This window comes from Monodelphis domestica, chromosome 4 (genome assembly GCF_027887165.1).
Source record: "Monodelphis domestica isolate mMonDom1 chromosome 4, mMonDom1.pri, whole genome shotgun sequence".
Taxonomy (NCBI): domain Eukaryota; kingdom Metazoa; phylum Chordata; class Mammalia; order Didelphimorphia; family Didelphidae; genus Monodelphis; species Monodelphis domestica.
This window is the reverse complement of record NC_077230.1, coordinates 426,869,146-426,890,415: the sequence shown is the minus strand read 5'-3', so window position 1 is coordinate 426,890,415 and position 21,270 is coordinate 426,869,146. Positions and strand designations below refer to the sequence as shown.

The 21,270-nt window shown below is 39.5% G+C and overlaps 1 protein-coding gene across 1 annotated transcript in view; it reads left to right on the top strand.

Moving 5' to 3' along the window:
* The window catches only part of LOC103092631 (carcinoembryonic antigen-related cell adhesion molecule 5-like), a 56,743-nt gene that overhangs the window by 17,295 nt on the left and 18,178 nt on the right, over window positions 1-21,270 (top strand). Inside the window, exons 2-5 of the mRNA XM_056826226.1 lie at window positions 1,085-1,360; window positions 1,741-1,992; window positions 19,754-20,029; window positions 20,400-20,651. Of these exons, the coding sequence (XP_056682204.1) occupies window positions 1,085-1,360; window positions 1,741-1,992; window positions 19,754-20,029; window positions 20,400-20,651 (1,056 nt within the window). The remainder of the gene's footprint in view (window positions 1-1,084; window positions 1,361-1,740; window positions 1,993-19,753; window positions 20,030-20,399; window positions 20,652-21,270) is intronic.

The window sequence follows — 21,270 nt, the reverse complement described above, 5'->3', positions numbered from 1 at the left end:
GTATTAATTAAAATCTCCATAAAACCCAGCTGACTTGGTTATATTTAATATGTGGGAATTTTTCCCGGGTGACCACTATATTTTTGATTTGAAAACATATCTTTGAGGTCACAGTTTAAGGCAACCACTCTTTTATCTGTAACAGTTTATGCCAAACTCCTTTAATTATTACAACACATACCTCTCTCAGTGAGGTGTTTTAACTTCCAACTAGAGATCAGGAAAGGTCTCTCCTTGGACCATAAAGGCTCAGGGAAATTTAGTCCCCATTAGCTTAGATTCCCAGCATAAAACCTCATGTGAGCTTGAAGATCACCTTCAACATTCTCATTCTCATCCTGTAGGGCAGGAAACACCAAAGGAAAGTAAAGATCCCAAAGCAGGGAATTCTAGAATCTTCTGTAAAGGGTATGGACATCCTGGGGGCAAATCATGTCCTATGCTCTAGAGATGCTATTGTGAGTTCAATATATCCAGACTTGAAACAGGTCTCACCTGACTCCCAGCCAGAGGCTCATCCTTTTGTATCCTGATAAGAACTGATCTATTCCCACTCTCTGCCTTTCCTTTTCTTTCCTCGACAGAGTTAAAGTAATGTTTCCCTTTCTGAGCACAATCTCCCCATGGCCTGACTTTAGTCTATCCACACCACCGGCTCCCAATATCCTTATCAAGCTGTCAAGGTAAGGGACCCTGGCTTCTGGAAGTCCAGGCCAAGGAATCATAAACTCTTGGTGGTTCTGCCAAGTTAGAAAGGCCTCAAATCCAAGCCCAGGTGCTGGATGAAGTGGTCTATCATCCCCAGACCAGCTTGCCTCAGACCAGAAAGACTGAGCACCAGGGGCTTGGACTCCATGTGAATGTCTTTGTCAGTCACAGAACTGAAGAAGAACTTTTCTTAAGGACTGGAGTAGATGAGATCTGCACCATAGAAAGGGGTGTCTTTGCCTTTGAAATCACAGGTTTTTAGTCTCTGGCCCCCAGCCTTGCCAAGGTCTTAGACAGGCCACTTCCAATCCACTTATATGGTTATAAGATAAGAAAAAGTACGAATACAGTCATTTTCTGTCTATTCCCTGCACAGCACCACTGTCCAAACCTACCATCATCACCTCCAACAATACTGCAGTGGAGACCAAGGACTTCTCAATGACATGCAATGCTACGGGTCAAATTCACGCTTACCGGTGGTTCATAAATGGACTTGCCCCAGGTGGTAACAGGATACAGCTGTCACCGGATAAGAGGACACTCACTATCCGCAGTCTCAGAAGAACGGAAAACAAAGGGCCCTATGAGTGTGAAATCGAGAACCCATTGTTTAGGAAAAGGAGTAATCCATTCACACTGAATGTTACCTGTGAGTATATTGCTTCTTCCTATATGGTGCCTTCTTATAGCCTGGTGGTGTGTTCCCAGAGGCCCAGGCTAATTCAGTCCCTTCTCTGAGAGCTAAAGAGGTAGGCTCTGAGGTTCCCAACCCCCTTCATCTTTAGGGAGCCCAAATTGGCCTTGCCATGTGTTCTGGTTGAGGGTGGCCAGCCAGGGTGCTGAACTGGAGAAAGTCCTAAGATCTTCCAAGTTCAGATCCACACTGGAAAAGTAGAAGATGAGTTGTGAATTTCCCAGCTCAAAGGAGGATCAGGGAAACACAGTGGTTCTTGGTGATGGGTTATAGACTAGGAGATGCCCCCTTATTTCTGCCATAATCTCAATATGGAATCCTTTTCTTTCTTCCAGATGGCCCAGATAACGCCACAATTGTACATTCAGCCAATGAGTACCCTACTGGGGCAAATATTACCTTGAGCTGTGTTGCTGATTCTAACCCAGCAGCACAATTCACTTGGTTACACAATGGACAACCAGTCAGCAACTCAGCCACATTTTCTATTATTGCATCCCTGAGTGATGCTGGCACTTATACCTGTACTGCATCTAACTCATTCACTGGTTTGACGCATACTGCAACCAAGAATATTATAATCTATGGTGAGTATCTGGATTGGGCCCCCAACTTTGTGTGGGGCTCTCTCTTTCCCTGGCATGACAGAAATAGACAAAAGTGACACTCTCCCCACCCCCCCTGGTCCCATGGCACAGTGCATTGTGGTAGAAAGAGCCCTGAGCTCAGAATCATAAAACTTGGATAGAATCCTTTCTTTTCTGTCTACTCTCTGTGTAGTAAATGACTCCTCCTTTTGAGGCCTCAGTTTCTTTATCTGGAAAAATGAATTACATTTTCTCTGCATATAATAGCATTCTATGAGTAAAGGTCCTTTTTATATGGTAGGTATAAAAAGCATGTGAGTTGTCTTCATCATCCTTGTTATTGATATTGTATTATTCTCTTCTGTCCTAGTGATATACAACCTTCTTCATCTCCCAAATTCTAGGACCGCAGGTTCAATGACTGCCCAATACTCTTTCCTTCAATCCCTTTCCCTTGGTGCTGTGGAACCACGGAATATTTCTAGTCTTGGTTGAGTATAAGCTATGGTCATGCAATGGGGCTGGCCTTGATTCCCCTTGGTAGGGAAATTCTGGAGATGGAAAGGAAGATATAAACTTTGTCTCCTTTCACACAAAGAGATTCACCATTGGACATATATTTTCCTCTTTGTGGCATTAAATGCCACATGGAAGCTTGTCTCTTGTGAGGCCTGGTTCTGATCTATTGGCTTTAGCATTCAGTAGCTGGATCCACTGTAGAATTCCTGCTGCCCAATTAATTCACTGGTCTGACTTTCCTATGTACAGATGACAGACCCTCCATTCCCATAATCACATTAATGTACAGCAGGACCAGAGAGAGATCATCTCTGGCCTTAGTTTCCTTTTATTTCATGTAGTTTTATTGTTACAAAACTTAGGGGTATCCCAACTTCCTGTCCCTGCCTCTAGGAATGTTCTGAATGGAGAGCAGGGGGGAGAGATAGAATTGTGAAGTGGGGAAGTGACCTTGGGGAAGTCAGACACCAACAGGATATACTTTAGAGGTGGAATGATTTTTTATTGGCCTCAATCTGTACATGGGGATGATGAAAGCACACATTTTAAATGATCATATAATTATCTGTTTGTCATTTTCTTTTGTTAACTATTTTCCAATTACCTTTTCCCCTGGTTCATACAGCACCTGAGAATGTTGCAGGTTATGTATTTGACAGCCATGGTTGAAAAGAGCTTTTTCTTAATTTATTTCTTTCCAATTAACTAAAATCTATTTTTTGTCCCCCTTCTACCTTCTACCAGTAATGAAAACTAAAATCTTTGGGACAGGTATGAGTTATGCCTGCCTGTAGCCACAAATTAATATATTCCTAGGTGGACACCTGAGAAGGAGAGTTAGAAACTGAGAGAAAATGGGTGAAGGGGATATAGAGAAAGAGGAAATAGAACAAAGGAAGAGAGACTCAGAGACAAGGCTTCCAGAGCTTGGGATCCAGCCTGTGTGCTCCTCTGATGGTGGTAGAGAGAAAGAGAGAGTGAACTATATATGTCCTCAATCTTTTATTGGAGGATCAAGGAATGGGGAATGGAGGTAGCTAATGATCATTTTACAAGGCACAAGACTTAACATTGGTTCAACTGACTACTACAAGATCAAATAGGAGGGGTTTATTCAAACATGTGACCTGGTATGGAATCTGGTCAGACAAGGTGTGAACTAGGACCCTATGGCAGCTTACCTGGGAATTCTTCTTATTTTTGTACTGTAGATTTGGAGAGTAGTCAGAATTAATACAGTACCTATTAAATGCAATGATCAAGACTAATAAGCCTATGAATCCGGTACATGAGCACATAAGTTGCAATATTTACATATTAATAATTGTTTCAAGATTAAAATACATGTATGATGCCGCATGGACAATCAAGGAAAACTAATTTCAGAGCTCAAAAAATATGTGTTGCAACTTACACCCTCAGTCCATCCCATTTCTGAAGAGAGGCAGCTGATTTCATAGGAAGTCTATAGCTTTTTGTAGAAAGTGAGTAACTTATTTCATCATGGGTCTTCTGCAGTCCTGGTTGTTCAGTGCAGTGATGAGAGGTCCCATGGGTTTCCAAGTTGTTTGCCTTCAGAACAATGTTGGTATTGTATATATTATCTCTTGGTTCTACTCACTTCATTCTGTATCAGTTCAGATAAATCTTCTGAAGTTTCTTTTCTTGAACTCATTCTGTTCAATGTTTCTATGAGTGACTTGGATCAAATGAAATAATATCTGTAAAGAGTTTTGTAAATCATGACCATTAATATTCTACTAATTCTACAGAGAAGCAGAAGGCATAATTTTGAAACTGGAAGGAAAAAAAAATAATGAGAAAATTGGCAGGATAGGGATTGTTGAAACAGGTAGGATGCAGAAGTAGTTTAGGATGCTGGCACAGTAGACATAATGTGATAAGATGAATGTCATTGGGGATTGATATCAGGTCCTATCCTTGAGTAGAAAAAGTCCAAAACACAAAAAAGCATCGGCCTCGATGGGACAGTGACTGGTACCTATGCCATAGAAAAGAGTTGAAGTAATGGGGTTGGTTGATTTAAAAAAGGGGAAATTGGAGACAGACTATTAATGCCAATTTGGATTGCATAAAGAGATGTTGGGGATTATTGAGAGATCCACAAACTTATTATAAGTGGGAAAAGTAACAGGGTAATTGAAAAAGCATAATGCATACTTTTTTTAACCCTTCCCTTTTAGCCTTAGAATACATACTGTGCAATGGAGGTTAAATGATTGGCCTAGGGTTATATATCTTTGAATTATTTGAGGTCAGATTTCATCCCAGAACCTCTGATCTCTAGGCCTGGCTCTTGATCCACTGAGCTAAACAACTACCCCAACCAATGCAGTCTTAAGAGAAGCATGTCCATTTCCAAGAATAAGGAGAAAGCTGCCCTTCTGTACTATCAGATGGCACTTGGATTATTGTATTTGGTTCTAGATGACTATTTACAAGTGGCAACAGTGAACTGGGGAATGTTCAGCCAGATTGGTGAGGAGTCTGGAGTCTCTGAAGATCAATTGAGGGAACTACATATTAGAAAAATGCCTGGGACTTCTACTGAGTCACAATAGGGGGCTGCTAAAGAGTTGTAAGAAAGAAAGACTGCAACATTATCAAAGCAGGGATAATTAACATTTATTTTATGTAGCACACAAGGTTATCCTCAAGAAAAAGGTTGGGGATGTAATATGGAGGCCTCGAAGGAGCAGAAGTTCAGACCTCTGAATACCCTTCCTAATGGATCACAAACTGAATGCTCCCAGGGGATTGAAAATCAAACTTAACAACAAGTCTGAGCCAAGGAACCATCCTGCTGGACTTAATTCAAAAGGTACGCCCCCCTCCCCTCTTAAAGCCAGAATCTGAGAACACTCAGGGTTAAGGGGAAGACTGAAGGAAGGTCCCAGGACCCATCCCCCCACCCACCCAGAGTGCTGAGATTCCAATGGCAGCAGGAACTTCTGGGTGGTCAAAGGTGCTGGTCTGAAAGGCATAACTTGCAAGCAGAGCTGTGCCAAGTTCAGAGTGTCCAACACAGGTGTCGGGGAAGGAGCTAGAGAGGGAGCATAGACCTGGCAGCCGTGTCAGAGTGGTGGAGATTCTCCATATTTGCTCCAGCCTTCCAGGAAGTTTTGGACTCAGAGCACACCCAGCCCAACTAAGCTGAACTTAATCTCATCAAAAGACTCCAGAGTTCAGGGAAACCCAAGCTCCATATCCATCCTCATTGACTGATGGACTTTAATGCAATCAAAAGCCTCCAGAGGTCAGGGAAGCTCAAACCCCACCAGAGGCTACACTGAGAGATCTCCTATTAAAGCTCCAAGAGGGGATACTGACAGAAGCCCCCAAAACCAAAAAAAAAATGAGAGGAGTAAGAGCACAGACAAATATGGGGAGTAAAGAAGGGGTGAATTTCAGCAAACAACAGATAAAGAAGAAAGAAACTACAATAGACAGCTTCTACTCAGCAAATGGAACAGAGGGGTAGAGATCAGCAAATGATAAATCAGAAATCCCAGTGAATTGGATACAGGCTGTGGAAGAATTCAAAACAAAATCAAAAGAAGCTGAAGACAACTGGGAAAATAACTTAAAAATTAAGATAAGTCATCTGGAAACAGAGGCACTTGAACTAAAATGAGAAAATAGTGTCTTGAAAGCCAAAATCAACCAGCTGGAAAATGAGGCAAAGGAGATGAAAGATGAGGCAAAGAAGATGAAAGATGGGACAAAGGAGAAGAAAGACAAGGTAAAGAGGATGAAAGAAGACCTTAAAAGAAAATCAGATCAGAAGGAAAAGGAGGACCAAAAATCCAGGGATGAAATTCAGTCTTTAAGAATCAGAATACAACAACTCGAATTAAGTGACCTCACAAGGAAACAGGACACTATAAAACTAAACAAAAAGAATGAAAAAATTGAGGAAAATATGAAGCCTCTCATTCACAAAACAGACAATTTAGAAAATCGTTTGAGAAGAGATAATTTAAGAATCATTGGTCTACCAGAAGACCATGACAAAAGAAAAAGCCTGGACATAATACTACAGGAAATTATTCAGGAAAACTGTCACAATATCCTAGAACAAGAGGGGAAAGTGGAGACTGAAAGAATCCACAGATCTCCTCCTGTATTTAATCCCCAACTGATAACACCCAGGAATTTTATAGCCAAATTTAAAAACTATCAGACCAAAGAAAAGATATTACAAGCTGCCAAGATGACGCCATTCAGATACAATGGATACACAGTGTGGATAACACAAGATCTGGCTACATCCACACTGAAGGACTGAAAGGCATGGAATATGATATTCTGGAAAGCAAGGAACTCTGGAACTAGGTCTACAACCAAGAATCAAATACCCATCAAAACTGACTATATTCTAACAGCGGAAAGTATGGTCATTCAACACAATAGAGGAATTCCAAGCATTTGTAATGAAAAGATCAGACCTGAACAGAAAATTTTATGTCCAAACATAGAACTCAAGAGAATCATCAAAAGGTAATTAAAAAAGAGGGGGAAAAGAAAAACAAAAAAAGAAGAAAAACATGTTTAAGAGACTCAATAAGTTAAAATTATATGTATCCCTATAAGAAAGAGAGGTCATTGGTAACTCATAAAAACTGTTGCTATCACCTGGGCAGTTGGTAGAATTACACTTAGAGGGAACTGTGAGAAACTGTATAGGAAGAAAGGACAAGACACAATAGGTATATAGATATATGCATGCATAAATACATATACGTGTGTGTGTGTGTGTGTATACAACCAGACCTAAAAAAAGAGGTTAATACTAAAAGAAACAAGGAAAGAAACAAATGGGGGTAAATTTATATGTCACAAAGAAGCTCATGGCAGGAAGGGAGAGAACATCGATACACTGGAAGGGTAAAGAGGGTGGAGATAGGAATTACTCATCGCTTATGTGCTTTGAAACTGACCTAAAGAGGGAAGAATAATCCAATTCATTGAGGCAGAGAATAGATTTGCACCCTATATGGAAATAGAAGGGTAAAAAATGGACTGGTGGTGAGGGAAAGAAATAAAAGGGAGGGAGAGGGTGGGGGGGGAATTTAAAAAGATTACAGGGGAAAATAAGGGGGGGATAAAAAGGGAAGGGGGGTAGAAAGGGAAGTAAAATAAGGGTGGTAACTATGTGGACTGATTATAAATAAACATTAGTGTAGAAGGAAATAGTGAAAGAAGAAAAGACAGGACCAGGAGTAGAAATCACACACGAGGAAGGTAGATAGGCATAGGGTGAAAGTTAGAGGATGGATCCAAATCTATTGGGCATCTACTGATAAAAAGAAGGCAGGAGTCACAATCATGATATCTGACAAAGCCAAAGTAAAAATAAATCTATTTAAAAGAGATAGGGAAGGTAATTACATCCTGATAAAAGGCAGTATAGACAACAAGGAAATATTTGTACTCAACATGTATGCACCAAATGGCATAGTATCCAAATTTCTAAAGGAGGAACTAGAGGAACTCAAGGATGAATTAGATAGAAAAATTATATTAGTGGGAGACCTGAACCTTCCTCTATCTGTACTAGATAAATCAAACCAAAAAATAAATAAGAAAGAGGTGATAGAAGTGAATGAAATCTTAGAAAAATTAGAGTTAGTAGACATGTGGAGAAAAATAAATGGGGACAAAAAGGAATACACCTTATTTTCAGCAGCACATGGTACATTCACAAAAATTGACTATGTATTAGGGCACAAAAACATTGCAAACAAATGCAAAAGGGTAGAAATAATAAAAGCAAACTTCTCAGACCACAATGCAATGAAAATAAAAATTAGTAAGGGTACATGGAGAAGTAAACCAAAAATTAATTGGAAATTATACAGTATGATTCTCCAAAATCAGCTAGTTAAAGAACAAATCATAGAAACAATTAATAACTTCATTGAAGAAAAAGACATTGGTGAGACATCCTTTCAAAACCTATGGGATGCAGCCAAAGTAGTACTCAGGGGGAAATTTATATCCTTGAGTTTATATATAACAAATTAAGAAGGACAGAGGTCAATGAATTGGACATGCAAATTAAAAAACTAGAAAGTGAACAAATTAAAAATCCTCAGAAGAAGACTAAATTAGAGATCCTAAAAATCAAAGGAGAAATCAATAAAATTGAAAGCCAAAGAACTATTGATTTAATAAATAAGGCTAGAAGCTGGTACATTAAAAAAAAACAAATAAAATAGACAAAGTACTAATCAGTCTAATTAAAAAAAGGAAAGAAAAAAACAAATTGACAGTATCCAAGATGAAAAGGCAGACCTCACCTCTAATGAAGAGGAAATTATGGTAATCATGAACAACTACTATGCCCAAATATATGGCAAAAATATGGCTATCTAGGTGATATGGATGAATACTTAGAAAAATATAAATTGCCTAGACTAATAGAAGAAGAAATAAATTACCTAAACAACCCCATATCAGAAAAAGAAATTGAAAAAGCCATCAAAGAACTCCCTAAGAAAAAATCCCCAGGTCCAGATGGATTCACAAATGAATTCTATCAAACATTCAAAGAACAACTAATCCCAATGTTATACAAAGTATTTTACAGAATAAGCCAAGAAGGGGTTCTACCAAGTTCTGTTTACACCACAAACATGGTACTGATCCCAAAGCCAGGCAGGTTAAATACAGAGAAAGAAAATTATAGGACAATCTCCCTAATGAATATAGATGCAAAAATCTTAAATAGGATACTAGCAAAAAGACTCCAGCAAGTCATCACAAGGGTTAGCTACTACAGGTAGAATTCATACCAGGAATGCAAGGATGGTTCAATATTAGGAAAACCATCTACATAATTGATCATATTAATAAGCAAACCAACAAAAATCACATGATTATCTCAAAAGATGCAGAAAAAAAGCCTTTGATAAAATTCAGCACCCATTCCTATTGAAAACACCAGAAAATATAGGAATAGAAGGGCCTTTCATAAAAATAATAAACTGTATATATCTAAAACCTTCAGCAAACGTCATCTGTAATGGGGATAAACTCGAAGCCTTCCCAATAAGATCAGGAGTCAAACAAGGATGCCCAATATCACCTTTATTATTTAATATTGTACTAGAAACACTAGCAGTAGCAATTAGAGAAGAAAGAGAAATTGAAGGTATTAAAATTGGCAATGAGGATACCAAACTGTAACTCTTTGCAAATGATATGATGGTCTATTTAAAGTATCCTAGAGAATCAACTAAAAAGCTAGTGGAAATAATCAACAACTTTACCAAAGTTTCAGGATACAAAATAAACCCACATAAGTCATCAGCATTTCTATATCTTTTCAATACATCTCAACAGCAAGAATTAGAAAGAGAAATTTCATTTAAAATCACTCTAGACAATATAAAATACTTAGGAATCTATCTCCCGAGACAAACACGGGAACTATATGAACACAACTACGAAACACTCTCCACACCATTAAAACTAGATCTAAACAATTGGAAAAACATTGATTCCTCATGGGTGGGATGGGATAACATAATAAAAATGATCATCCTATCCAAACTTATCTATCTATTTAGTGTCATACCCATGGAACTTCCAAAAAACTTTTTTTTACCGAATTAGAGAAAACCATAACAAAGTTCATTTGGAAGAACAAAGGTTCAAGGATATCCGGGGAAATAATGAAAAAAAAAATACATAGGAAAGTGGCCTTGCCGTCCCCGATCTCAAAGTATATTACAAAGCAGTGGTCATCAAAACAATTTGGTACTGGCTAAGAGACAGAAAGGAGTATCAGTGGAATAGACTTGGGGTAAATGACCTCAGCAAGACAGTCTATGACAAACACAAAGGCCCCTGTTTTTGGGACAAAAATCAGCTATTTAATAAAAACTGCTGGGGAAATTAGAAGAGAGTTTGGGTAAGATTAGGTTTGGATCAACAAATCACACCCTACACCAAGATAAATTCAGAATGGGTGAATGACTTGAATATAAAGAAGGAAACTATTAGTAAATTAGGTGAACACAGAATGGTATACATGTCAAACCTTTGAGAAGGGAAAGATTTTAAAACCAAGCAAGACTTATAAATAGTCACAAAATGTAAAACAAATATTTTTGACTACATCAAATTAAAAAGATTTTGTATAAACAAAACCAATGTAACTAAAATTAGAAGAGAAGCAACAAATTGGGAAACAATCTTCATAACATAAAGCTCTGACAAAGGTCTAATTACTCAAATTTATAAAGAGCTAAACCAATTGTAGAAAAAGTCAAGTCATTATCCAATTGAAAAATGGGCAAGGGACATGAATCGGCAATTTTCAGATAAAGAAATCAAAATTATTCATAAGCACGTGAAAAATTGTTCTAAATCTCTTCTAATCAGAGAGATGCAAATCAAAACAACTCTGAGGTATCACCTTACACCTAGCAGATTGGCCAACATGACAGCAAAGGTAAGTAATGAATGCTGGAGGGGATGTCGCAAAATTTGGGACATTAATGCATTGCTGATGGGGCTGTGTACTTATCCAACCATTCTGGAAGGTAATTTGGAACTATGTCCAAAGAGCACTAAAAGATTGTCTGCCCTTTGATCCCGCTATAGCACTGCTGGGTTTGTACCCCAAATAAGGAAAAAGACATGTACAAGAATATTCATAGCTGTGCTCTTTGTGCTGGCAAAAAAAAAAAAAATTAGAAAATGAGGGGATGCCCTTCAATTGGGGAATGGCTAAACAAATTGTGGTATATGTTGGTGATGGAATACTATTGTGCTAAAAGGAATAATAAAGTGGAGGAATTCCATGGAGACTGGAACGACCTCCAGGAAGTGATGCAGAGTGATAGGAGCAGAGCCAGGAGAACATTGTACACAGAGACTGAGACACTGTGGCACAATTGAATGTAATGGATTTCTCCATTAATGGTAATGCAATGTCCCTGAACAATCTGCAGGGATCTATGAGAAAAAAAAAACGGTATCCTTAAGCAGAAGAGAAAGTGTGGGAGTAAAAACACTGAGGAAAGGCAACTACTTGACTACAGTTGTTGAGGGGATATGATTGAGGAGAAATGCTAAATGAGCACCCTAATGCAAATACCAACTTCAAGGAATAGGGTTCGGAGCAAGGGCACATGTGATACCCAGTGGAATCACAAGTTGACTTGGGGAGGGTTGGTGGAAGGGGAGGTGAGGAAAAGAAAATGATCTCTGATTCCAATGAATAATGTATGAAAATGACCAAATAAAGTAATGTTTAAAAACTAAAAACTTAAAAAAAAGGGAAATTGGATACAGACTATTAATGCCATGTTGGATTGCATAAAGAGATGTTGGGTATGATTGAGAGGTCCACAAACTTATTATCAGTGGGAAGGTAACAGGGTAGTTGAAAAAACATAATGTATACTTTTTTTAATCCTTCCCTATTAGCATTAGAATCCATGCTGTGCAATGGAGGTTAAATGAGTGGCCCAAGGTCATATATCTTTGAATTATTTGAGGTCAGATTTGATCCCAGAACTTCTGATCTCTAGGCCTGGCTCTCAATCCACTGAGCTACACAACTACCCCAACCACTAATGCAGTCTTAAGAGAAGCATGTCCACTTCGAAGAATAAGGAGATAGCTGTCTTTCTGTACAATCAGATGGCACTTGGATTATTGTATTTGGTTCTAGATGACACAATTTACAAGTGGCAACAGTGAACTGGGGAATGTTCAGTCAGATTGGTGAGGGGTCTGGAGTCTCTGAAGTTCAATTGAGGGAACTGCGTATTAGAAAACTGCCTGGGACTTCTAAGGGGTTGCAATAGGGGACTGCTAAAAAGTTTCAAGAAAGAAAGACTGCAACATCATCAAAGCAGGGATAATGAACGTTTATTGTATGCAGCACGCAAGATTTAAAGTTCTCCTCAAGAGAAACAATCTATTCTCCCCAATCCTCCCCAGAATGTGAACAGGGGAGTTAACCCATTCTCAGGAGATCTTGGAATTGTTAATGCAGCCTTGAACTGAGATTTCTATGTTTTGGTGTACTCAGCAGGAATAGTTTGTGTCAAACACCTGGGAAGGGGAATTTTTTCTCATGGGTTCCTGGAAGGTTCACTGCAATTCCCCATTTATTTTTAAGACATCAAATTCCTTTTGATACAGGATCCCATTAATAGTTTTTTTGCAATTCAGGAAAACTAGTAATTAAAGCTTTTAGCAAACAAGGCAAGCATAAGCAGATAAACAAAATCACAAGTGCACCAACTACAAGAAGAGTCATATCATGAAATAAAGAGGAAAACAATCCTTTTTATGTTTCAATCCAATTATACAAAGAATCTGCAATATGCTGTGGTTAGAGATCCTCCTGAAAGAATGAATCAATATTCTGAATTAATATACTGAGATTGTTAATATATTTGGTGATGTTTTCATGGTCCCATAATTCCTGTAATTATAATTTAATTTTTTCCAATGTTTTTGTGTCATTATTTACTCTTATATAGTAAGCAAAATGCAGTATATGTATAATCACATTTCATGTGTGTTTTCAATGACACATTCTACTTCATTTGTTAGATCAGTCATATTTTTCTGTAACATCATAATACTTTTGTAAACTTGTATCAATTTCTTTTTCTCTTTCTAATGCTGAGGTTACATTTGTAGCCAATGCTTTCAAATGATTGGCGTCATTCTCCAGAGAATGTAAGTTAGATACTGATTGTGCTAAAGATACAGAATCTATTATAGTAGAAGCCAATGAAGAAACTAATGCTACTATGCCTAATGCAATACAAGTAATACATCGTTTATGTTGTGGTCTTATTTTTTGTTGTAATACATAAAGAATTTGATCCCCTGGGCTACCATACCATGAATCTTTATGTTCAGTGGCAAAAAGGGCCATGTGTGGTCACTTAATGATTAAGACAGGCCCATCCACCTGTGATCCTACACAGTAACTGACCCTACAGTTGCTACAGGTTACATTCCAATATTCAAATATCTAACTCTTTTGCTTGTTATTTCAGTAATGTTCAGCTTCAGGATGATTATTTACTGTAGGTATAAAAGCATATCCCCCTGTTAGGCATGTCTGAATGTCTAATGTAACACTTGTATTTACTGGTTTTTGGACTTTTCCATTATTAGAAACATTAACATAGTGATACATATTTACTTTATCCAATGCCAGGGCTGTCTTTCCATAATCAATCAAAATCTGTATGAAATTAGCAGAACGTAACCAATTAGCTCTGGGGGCATCACCCACAAAGGCAAGCTGTATCCTCCTATAAAACTATGATGAAATTTATAAGAATCCAGTTTCTTTCCAATACACCTTGTGTCGTTATGCCAAGATACCCAAATCATATTTTTCCAATGAATACATGGTGACCTTTTAGATCTACACAATAGCAAGGGAGGAAACATATTAACAGTGTCTCTTTGTTCATATTCTATCACAGAAGGACAAATAGGTATTTCTTGTCCTCAAGTACCATCACAAGATTCCCCTAGCCAAACTAAATATTGCAGTTGGCTGTACCCTTTATATTTTACCCCTTTGTCTACACGATAAGATCCTATCCAGAAAGAGTCTGACAGGTCAGGATGACCATAATAATGCGCCTGCAGAGAACTGAGGGGCAGGCATTCAGGATGGTCTCGTGTGAGGCACACTGGGGGTGCCTCAACTAGTCCAGTCCAATTGAAAGACACAAACAATTATTGGCCTGATTATTGTCCTTAGCTTGTCTCTCAAAATGGTAAATGCCAGGAATATCAGAATTAGTTTTTGTATATAAGATGACTTACGGTAAAGTGTGTCCCATGCCGACATACTCTACCCAAGGTGGTTGTTCCCAAAAAACCCATCTCTTTATTCCAGGAGCTGTACTTAAATTCTGGAATAGAAGTAGAAGAGTCAGTATCTTATTGAGACGTAGTCGAGTCTCCTTGTGAGGCTTCCGGAGTCCTCTTCTCGTCCTTCTCTTTATGGTCAGTCAGTCTCTTGAACTCAGCAGGAAGGGAGCCATACACTGTCTTTACCTGTGGAGCCACAAACAAAGCCTTGGCCTTGCAGGACCACTGGGTGAGGTCCTTGCCAGGATTGATCATCATCTTTCCATATGACAAATTTTTCTTCTGTAGCAGGGAATACAGGAGTAGTGGTACCTCAATTTCGTTCATAAGAAAATGCAGAGAAAAAATTTTCAGCTCTGGATATATTATTGGAAGTAAAGATCAAATTATTTATAGTATATACAGTTATTGCCGATCATTGATGTGGGGTGCTGTCTCCCCCTTTTTGTTTTAAAAGAAACATTTTTAGTATTTGATTACTATGCTCCACAATAGCTTGTCCTTGTGGAATGTATGGGATACCTGTGAGGTGTTGAATATCCCAAGTTTTACAAAAAAGAAAAAGTTGTTTGGAAGTATAAGCAGGTCCATTTTCTGTTTTAAATGTTCTGGGGGGACCAGGCATCTGAAAAGTAAGCCCATAAAAACCCTGAATAAGTATCCACAGTGACATGGATATATTTAAGTCGTCCAAAGGACGGTTTGTGAGTCACATCCATTTGCCGTATATCTGTACTACTTAAGCCTCTGGGATTCACACCAATATACATTGGGGGATGGTTTGGAACACAATTAGGACACTTTTTAACAATACTCCTGGCTTGATCTTTAGTGAGTTGCAACATTTGGCCTAAAGCAGTACTATTTTGGTGAAATCTATGATGGATTCCTCAGCTAATTGCATATCAGTTAGATAACATTGAGCAATCAAAGCTTGATCTATGATATCATTTCCTTTAAAAATAGGTCCAGGTAAATTGGTATGACTGCGTACATGCATGGCATACACTGGATGTGTCCTTTGTCATATGACAGTTTGTAATTTACAGAATAACATTTGTACATTGCTTTGAGTAGATCTGATGACAGCTTGTTCTACACCTTGCAAAGATTGAAAAACATATTTAAAGTCCATTATGAGGTTGAAAGGCTCCTCAAATAACCAAAATTCTAGCAAAACAGCTGTTAATTCATTTTGTTGGGTAGAAGAAAAAGGAGTGGTAAAAATGACAGGTAGCTACCTTCCTTGTATACTCCTGCCTTATAACTAGCATTCGCATCAACATAAACATTAGGTCCTGATACTGGAAGATCTCTTAGAACACTAGGAAAAACAACAGGATGTTGGGACAAAAAAGAAAATTAACCTTGTGGAGTGTAGGTGGTAATAGTAATGGGGTATGCTAATAGGAAAGACTAAATATTTCTGTAGTATATCTTTAGCAATGGGTACCCAGATTTCATGAGGATACCATCCTAAACCTGAAACCACATATTCTATGCCTTTCCATATTAATTGAGCCATAAGACAATCCACAATTATAACTTTGTAAAGCCTTTCCCGATTTGCTTTTTAGATGTAACCCTTCAATGACTCTTTGTTTCTGAGTTATGGCTGGTACATAATTGCTCAAAATAATTGCTCAGAATTTCCTTAATTTCAACTTCATTGCTAACTCATTCATCCTTTTCATTTTTGCTTTTGGTAATTATGTTTTCCTCTTTCTTTAATGAAATTAACCAATGGGTCATCTATTTAGTTGTATTTTTATTAAAAAAAAACAGATCCTAGATTTATTTAATTCTGCATTTTTTCTTTTGATTTTATTAAATTCTCTTTGGATTTTCAGGATTTTCTGTTTAATTGGACATTTCCTGATCTTTCCAGGGAACTGAAGTCAGTTGTATCCACAGACAGCCCTAGAGAGGTTAAGATGCCCTAGATCACATTAGGTGTCAACTGCTACTCTGAAACTTTTTATGAGCCAGAGTTCTTCCTGTCCTGTGTAAACCTCAAAATTTCTTAGACTTATAAATGTTGGAAATTTCACCATTGGGAAATTTCATACTTGAAAAATTCCCTATTGATAGTGGGTCTAGGCTATTGGAATGTGAACCCCATTGGCATGGGAGTTTCCTCCTCTTCCCTTCTTAAGATTACTTTAGGACAGAAACCTTTTGCTGAACAATGGAAAGGACTTTGACCTATGCTTAAAGCATAGAACAGGAATTTCTTTGAGTCATGATTGATTTTAGAATTGATACAATGGAGATACTTGGAATCAATCTCCACCCTATTCAGTCCTAACAGGATTGAGTAAGGGCTGCAGCCTAGATCAAAATTTAATTATTCCAATCTCTATCCTCCTCAGGTTAACAGGATTTAGAAAGGGCTGTAGCAAAGGATCAAAGATTTAATTATTTGAAAATATGACCTTCAACAGACATGTGCAAAGGCCAGAGACCTCTGGGTGGTCCTGGGTTAAGCTAGAGCCTCCATTGGCAAAGGGAAATTGATGGACAGGTGATTGGGAGATGTGAGGACTGAGGGGAGGGAACTTGGAGGGTTTTCCTGAAGGATAGTAGGGTCTGAAGACTGGGGGTGATTGAGGAGTTTGTAGGAGTGGTTGTGGTGTGCTCTGAGAAGCTTGTGCTGAAGGAAGCTGAAGGTGGGGGCCCCAGAGACTGTTTCTCCATATTTGGTCACGTGAGTAATAGGGACTGATCTCCTTTCATTGCCCCAGCTATCTAAGGGCTTGGGCCTTTTGGCCCAGCCTAAACAGAAGGGGTATTCAAGCCCTATTCCCTTCTCTCCCCTTTCTCTCTCCCTCTATCTCTCTATCTCTAATTCCTTTCTTCCTCCTGTTTGTAATTAAAACTCCATAAAAGGTTGACGACTGACTTGAGTTTTCATTAAGGAATTACATAGCTGAATTCCTTGGCGACCTTAAATTAATATATATCAGTCTTTTAAAAGTGATTTCCTTGTCACACCTGGTAGTTCCACCTAGTGGACAGAAGGAGACCAATAGCAAGAGAGAAATATCTGAGGCCAGGGATGATTGAGCCAGCCTGATTTGCATCTGATCATAGAGGGGCAAATGTTGGAGTCCATCCTCACCCATGAAGGGATTGTGTTGGATGTGGACCTGTTTATGGGTCTCAGCACTGATGCAGTCAGGCCAGGAATCCTGCTCAGTTAGTTCCCCAAGGTATCCCAAATCATTTTTGGAAGAGATATGATCAGGGAGTCAAGTCCATTAAAACTGGATCCTGTTTGGCTCTGTGACCTTGAGCTAGTTACTTAACCCCCATTGCCTGGCCCTTTTGCTCTGGAAACAATACATAGTATTGATTCTAATGCAGAAGGTAAGGGTTAAAAAAAGAGTTGTTCTGTGATAGACAAGAGATAAAAGGGTACCTGAATGTTGCTGTAAGGAGAAATGAAAATAGTCCCCACCTGATCAATGTAAGCCACTGAACATCCCCTGGCAGGGGCACAGAACCCATTATAACTCCACCAGTCCATGGAGACACGTCTCCTCTCCCACTCAAGTCTTCTCTTCTTTGGGCTAAGCATCTCTAGTGCCCTCAATTGGTCCTTCAATTAAATATGTGTGTGCTCTAGTCTCTTCTCTGCTCATGACTCTCTATTGCCTACAGACTATCCTTGAGTGTTCTTGGTCTGTCATTAAACCTTAGCCATTCACAAAAGAGCATCAGGCCTTTCAGATATTTCTGGCCATGCATTGTGTGCTCAGACAGCATGAGTCTACATTTGGTACTCAGACTCACACTCTGTACTTTCCTTCCTCTGAACCGTTGTTTGGGTTATTTTCAGGATTTATACAGAACTTCTATATGTGTTCTCATTTGGTCCAATAACACTAGGACTGAGAGATTATTTTACCCATTTAACAGATCAGGAGACTGAGACACAGATAGGGACTTGCTAGTAAGACACACAGCCAGTAACATTTTGAGACAGAATTTGAACATAGGTCTTTCTCCCTCTTAGGCTACCACTAGTCACTATGTCATGTCAGGCACTGTATCCATTGATGCTGCCAAAACACCTTCCAAAAAGTCCTACCATGGCCTTCATGCCCAGGAGAATGCTCACTGTTCCTTCATATTCTCCCCCCACTACAAAAGGTAGCTAGCTGACCTCAGATTTGTCACTGTCCTGGCCAGTGTCACTTGGCTTTACTGGATACAAATGGGAGGCTCACTCTTGCTCACATTAAACTTCCCAATGGAGACCCAGGGATGGAGTGCAAGCTCTACCAAAATAACAAGGAGAAAGGTCAAGGAAGCTGAAATATTTCTAACTTATGACTATCAATTTGGAAATTATTTTTAAGACAGCTGGCCATGGATGACCCAGGACAGAGGCCTGACGATCCTCATGCATGTGCCCCAGAGATTGCTCTGGCATACATATCTCTCTCAGTGGCAAGGCCTTACTTCCAACTAGAGATAAGGAAAGGTCTCTCCTTGGGCCATGAAGACTCTGGGAAAATTATTCCACATTAGTTTAGATTCCCAGCATAAAACCATATCTGAGCTTGAAGATCACCTTCAACATTCTCATTCTTATCTTATAGGGTAGGAAACACCTAAGGAAAAGGGAGAGGCCAAAGCAGGGAATTCTAGAATCTTCTGTAAAGGGTAGGAACTACTTCCTGTGGACAAATCATGTCCTAGGCACCAGAGATGTTATTGTGGGTTTGAAATCTCCAGACTTGAACCAGGTCTGACCTGACTCCCAGCCTGAGGATCTTCCTTTTGTTCCCTGATACTAACTGATCTATTTCCACTCTCTGCCTTTCCTTTTCTTTTCTCTTCAGAATTAAAGTAATGTTTCCCTTTCTGAGCACAGTCTCCCTGTGGCCTGTCCCTGGTCTATCCACACCAACCTCTCCCAATATCCTTATCAAGCTGTCAAGGTAAGGAACACTGGCTTCCGAAAGCCCAGGCCAAGGAATCATAAACTCTTGTTGGTTCTGCCAAGCTATAAAGGCCTCAAATCCAAGCCCAGGTGCTGGATGAAGGGGTCTGTCATCCCCAGTCCTGCTTGCCTCAGCCCAGAAAGACTGAGCACCCGGGGCTTGGACTCCATGTGAATGTCTTTGTCAGTCACAGGAACTGAAGCTGAACTTTTCCTAAGGCCTGGAGGAGATGAGATCTGCACCAGAGTAAGGGGGGAGCTTTGCTATTGAAATCACAGGTTCTTGGTGTCTGGCCTCCAGCCTGCCAAGGTCTTAGACAGGCCACTTCCAAACCACTTATTTGGTTATAAGGTAAGAAAAAGAACCAACACAGTCATTTCTGTCTATTCTCTGCGCAGCGCCACTGTCCAAACCTACCATTGTCACCTCCAACATTACTGCAGTGGAGGCCAAGGACTTCTCATTGACATGCCAGGCTACAGGTCAAATTCACACTTACCAGTGGTTCATAAACGGAGTTGCCCCAGCTGGTAGCAGGATACAGCTGTCGCCAGATAAGAGGACACTCACTCTCAGCAGGCTCACAAGAAGAGATAACAAAGGGCCATATGAGTGTGAAATCCGGAATCCATTTTATAGCAATAGGAGTGATGCATTCACACTGGATGTTGCCTGTAAGTATATTGCTTCTTCCTATATGGTGCATGCTTATAGCCTGGTGGTGTGTTCCCAGAGGCCAGGCTAATTCAGTCCCTTCTCTGAGAACTAAAGAGCTAGGCTCTGAGGTTCCCAAACCCCTTCATCTTTAGTTAGCCCAGATTGGCCTTGTCATGTGTTCTGGTGGAGGGTGGCCATCCAGGGTGCTGAACTGGAGAAAGCCCTAAGATCATCCAAGTTCAGATCCAAACTGTAAAAGTAGAGGAGGAGCTGTGAATTTCCCAGCTCAAAGGAGCATCACTGTGGTCCCTGCTGATGGGTTACAGACTAGGAGATGCCCTTCTTTTCTGCCATAATCTAAATATGGAATCCTTCTTTTTCCCCCAGATGGCCCAGATATTGCCACAATTGACCATATAAGCGATCAGTTCGCAACGGGGATAAATGTTACCTTGAGCTGTGTTGCTGATTCTAACCCACCAGCACAATTCACTTGGTTACAGAATGGACAATCTGTCAGCAACTCAGCCTCATTTTCTATTATTACATCCCTGAATCATATCGGAAACTATACCTGTATTGCAACTAACTCATTTACTGGCTTGACGCGCACTGCAAACAAGACTCTTATGATCTATGGTGAGTAGCTTGATTGGGCCCCCAACTTTGTGTTGGGCTCTCTCTTTCCCTGGCAGAAATAGACATGGAGAGAAATAGACATAAGTGACATTCTGCCTCCGTAGTCCCATGGCACATTGCATTGTGGTAGAAGGAACCTTGAACTCAGAATCATGAAACTTGGATTTAATCATTCCTCCTCTGTCTATTATCTGTGTGGTAAGTGTGTCTCCTCCTTTCACATCCTCAGCTTCTTCATCTGGAAAAGTGCATAATATTTGCTCTGTATATAATAGGATTTTATGTGGGGAAAGTACTTTTTACATGTTAGGCACAAAAACATGTGAATTGTCATCATCATCCTTGTTATTGATATTGTATTATTCTCTTCTGTCCCAGTAGCATACAACCTTCTTTGTGTCCCACCTTCTAGGACTGCAGTTTCAATGACTGCCCCATACTCTTTCCTTCAGTCCCTTTCCCTTGGTGCTGTGAAACCACAGAATATTTCTAGTCTTGGTTGGAGTATAAACTCTGGTCATGCAGTGGGGCTGGTCTTGGTCCTCTTTGGCAGGGAAATTCTGGAGATGGAAAGGAGAATGTAAACTTTGTCTGCTTTCACACATAGAGATTCACCATT